The 3,621-nt window shown below is 43.1% G+C and overlaps 1 protein-coding gene across 1 annotated transcript; it reads right to left on the reverse strand.

Moving 5' to 3' along the window:
- Positions 1 to 1,253: 1,253 nt before the first annotated feature.
- Positions 1,254 to 2,212, reverse strand: LOC136526190 (uncharacterized). Its single transcript, XM_066518947.1, has 2 exons — positions 2,198 to 2,212; positions 1,254 to 2,111 (listed from the first exon to the last, which is right to left on the reverse strand). Exons 1-2 carry the CDS (start codon positions 2,210 to 2,212, stop codon positions 1,254 to 1,256), a joined length of 873 nt encoding a protein of 290 aa, XP_066375044.1.
- Positions 2,213 to 3,621: the final 1,409 nt, after the last annotated feature.

A 3,621-nucleotide genomic window follows, 5' to 3' on the forward strand; every position in this document is an offset into this window, starting at 1 on the left:
CTCACATACCCCGTCAAAGTGCCCATTTGCCGTTTGATTGGGTACATCCATCCATATTGGACAGGACCTCTTAGGAGTGCTTCATCAGGAAGGTGGACAGCTAAGTGGACCATCACATCAAAAAAGCAGGAGGAAATATTTTCTCTAACTTGCAAAGTATCACAGGGATTTCTGCTTTTAGATGTTTCAATCTATCAACCTTTAGTTTCCTACTGCAAAGCTCCTGGAAAAATTTACCCAACTCTGCAACTGCTACATATATGTCCTTGTGCACTAGTCCCTAGAGACCAATAGCTAAAATTATTTGAAGAAGGATGTGCCAATCATGGGTTTTGAGGCCCTACACCTTGGAACCATCTGAACTAATGCATCTTGCCAGGTTGGAAGCATATCCATATGGAAACTGAATACTTTTTAGAAATACACAAAATGCAACCCTTTCTTCTTTTTCCATGGAATACCATGCTGCTGGCATGGAAACTGAATTGTCTTCATCTTCTTCTAAATGCAAATCAGGACGTATGCCCATATCCTGCAAATCAAGTCTTGCATTAACTGTATCCTTATTCTTCTCAAGACAGAGTATTATGCCAAGAAGGGCATCACATATATTCTTCTCTATATGCATCACATCAAGATTATGTGGTAGCTTCAAGTATTTCCAATAAGGAAGGTCCCATAGAGCGGACCTTCGGCTAAACAATTTTGGCTCCTTGTCCTTCTGTCCTCGCTTCCTTTTCTTAGTACCATCAGCCTTACTAGGAGTAACATCTTTTAATTTCTCTAGACACTCCGATGTCTCATGCATACTCAACTTTCCTGGCTCACCCCAGTTCTCTCGGTGTCCATCAAAGGCCAAGCTTCTTCTCCACTTGTGGGTTTTATCAAGATAGCGATGGTGTCCAATGTAACATATCTTCTTCCTAAGACTCCTTGATAATGGATCTTTGTTGCAATAGATACATGCATAGTAATCTTTAGTGATTCACCCTGACAATACACCCAAAGCTAGATAATCATGGATGCACCATAGTACTGTAGCACAAAGGTCAAACTTCCCACCAGTGAATGCATCATATGTACTGACTCCCTCCTAGAGTTTTAACAATTCCTCAATGAGAGGCTATAAGAATACGTTAGAGTCCTTGCCTGGAGACTTTGGTCCTAGGATGAGCAATGCCATTATGCAGTTTGATGCAGCGGTGCATGACCATGGAGGTAGATTGTATACCGTTACAAGTACAGGCCACATGCTATAAGTTGTGTTCCATGTTTCCAAATGGATTAAACCCATCTGTTGCTAAACCAAGCCTTAGGTTTCTGGCATCTCTACCAAAGCTTGGAAACACAACATCAAAATCTTTCCAGGCTAAGCCATCAGCTAGATGGGTCATTTCATTCTCCATAGCAACCCTTTTATCCTTGTGCCACCGGGTCTCCTCCGATGTTGCTTTGTTTGCAAACATCCTCTTCAGCCTTGGTATAAGAGGAAAATATCTCAAAATCTTTTTAGGAATCTGTTTGGCAGCATCTCCATCTACCCACCTAGATTCCTTGCATTTTGGGCAGATGTCATGTTTTTCAAGTCCTTTGCGAAACAACACACAGTTATTGTCATAGACATCGATTAACTCATATCCAAGGCCCAACTCTTTGAGATACTTCTTTGCTTTGTCATATGAATCTAGAAGACAACAATTGGGGAATGACCCTGACAATAACTTCAAAAATGCACTGAATGTTGTGTTGCTGACCCTGTAGTATGACTTGATATGTAGCAATCTTACTAGAAAAGAGAACCTAGACTGAACTGAACCCGGGCAAAGAGCATGTTTTGCATCTTCAAGAACTTTCACAAACATAGGTTGTTCTCCATCTTGTTGTACAGCTGTGTACAAGTCTGCAATCATCTCTATTGAATCATGATCATCTTCATTGTCGGGCTCCTCCACATCTACCACATCACCTAGATAGGCAGGTACATTTTCATTCTCTCCAAATTCCACAATGTCAACATCAAAATCTTCTCCATGGTGTACCCACCGAATATATGTAGCTAACCATCCATGGAGATAAACATGGTCATGCACATCTTTCAGACTCTGTGAAGACTGATTCAGACAATTGCGACATGGGCAACGTATAGCATCATTCGGACTGAATCTATCTCGAACAAAAGACATAAACTAATCAACACCTGTAGTGAACTCATCGCTGAATCGAGTAGCACAAATCCATGTTCTATCCATCTTCTGAATGCAAAAAAAATTAGGCCTAAGTAGCTGAACAAAAGCCATGAACTGCTCTACCAATCCTTGTCTAAACATCTACTGCTCTACAAATTGCAAGCAATGGGAGGGGACAATACCTCTAAGTAGCTGAAGTAGCCACCCTAGCACGCCACCAGTGCACACCGAAGCAGCTACGCTACAGCAGGTGCCCGCTAGAGCAGCCCGCTACACCGCTAGAGGAGCTGCCTGCCAGCGCATCCCGCACCAGCTAGGCTGCTAGAGCAGTTTGCCGGAGTTGTCTGCTGGAGAGGCTCACCGTAGATTCTCGAGAGGCACGCCACCGACAGAGAACCTACTCTGCAGCAGGTGCTCGCCAGAGCAGCCCACTACACCACCAGAGCAGTTGCTCGCCAGCGCATCACATACCAGCTAGGCTGCTAGAGCGGTTCACCGGAGCTGGCCATCGGAGAGGCTTGCCACCAGTGGAGAACCTACTCCCGCCCTCTGCCGGATTTGGGTTGGGTTTGGATCTGGGGGCAACACGATTGGATTGGGTTTGAGTCATAGAATTGATTCAATAAACGAATAAGAAAAAAAATTCATCTCTGAGCATGACCAAAGTCATGTTCTGATGGTAAGGCAGCTTGACTCTGAGTGAAGGGTGCTGGGTTTGATTCCCAGGCACCGCACATTTTTTTAATATATGAATTATTCAAATAGATAATAAATTACTGTTCCCACTCTGTAACATGTCTAAATTCGTAGTGTGATGGTAAGCCATCTTGCTTGGGAAGTGTAGGTCCTGGGTTCGATTCCTAGGCACTGCACATTTTTTTTCATTTCACTTTTATGATGAAAATTTAGGCTGGCAGGTGGGACCTCAATGGTGAAACTACTGAGCTTCACTTCTATGACGAAGTTCACAACATTTCTATGATGATTTCTTCTACTTTGTCATAGTTGAACAAAAGGGTTGACGCCCAAACCGGTCATCCATGATGAATAACGAAATTTCGTCATTGATGAACCTTGTTTAGTGACCAAATTTGGGATTGTCATACCCAAAACGTCATAGATGAAAGGATTTCTAGTAGTGCTATTCACCCTCCCTCTAGGCATCTCGGTCCTTACAAGTGGTATTAGAGCTAGGCTCTCAATTTTGGGCTTAACCGCCATGAGAGAGATGTGGACAAGTGAGGAGGTGTCTCTAAAACTTCTACTTTTAGATGGTTCAAATTATGCATCTTGGTCTGTTAGTGTGCTTACTATTTTTAGCGACATGGGTCCTCAAATCGAGCGGATTGTAGATGTGAGCATTTCACCGCCTAGTGATGATTTGGTCTATCTATCTAGAGAGGAAGTGAAATGCCTACAACACAGTGCTCAAGCT

Source organism: Miscanthus floridulus, chromosome 19, assembly GCF_019320115.1.
Source record: "Miscanthus floridulus cultivar M001 chromosome 19, ASM1932011v1, whole genome shotgun sequence".
In the NCBI taxonomy this organism is placed as follows: Eukaryota; Viridiplantae; Streptophyta; class Magnoliopsida; order Poales; family Poaceae; genus Miscanthus; species Miscanthus floridulus.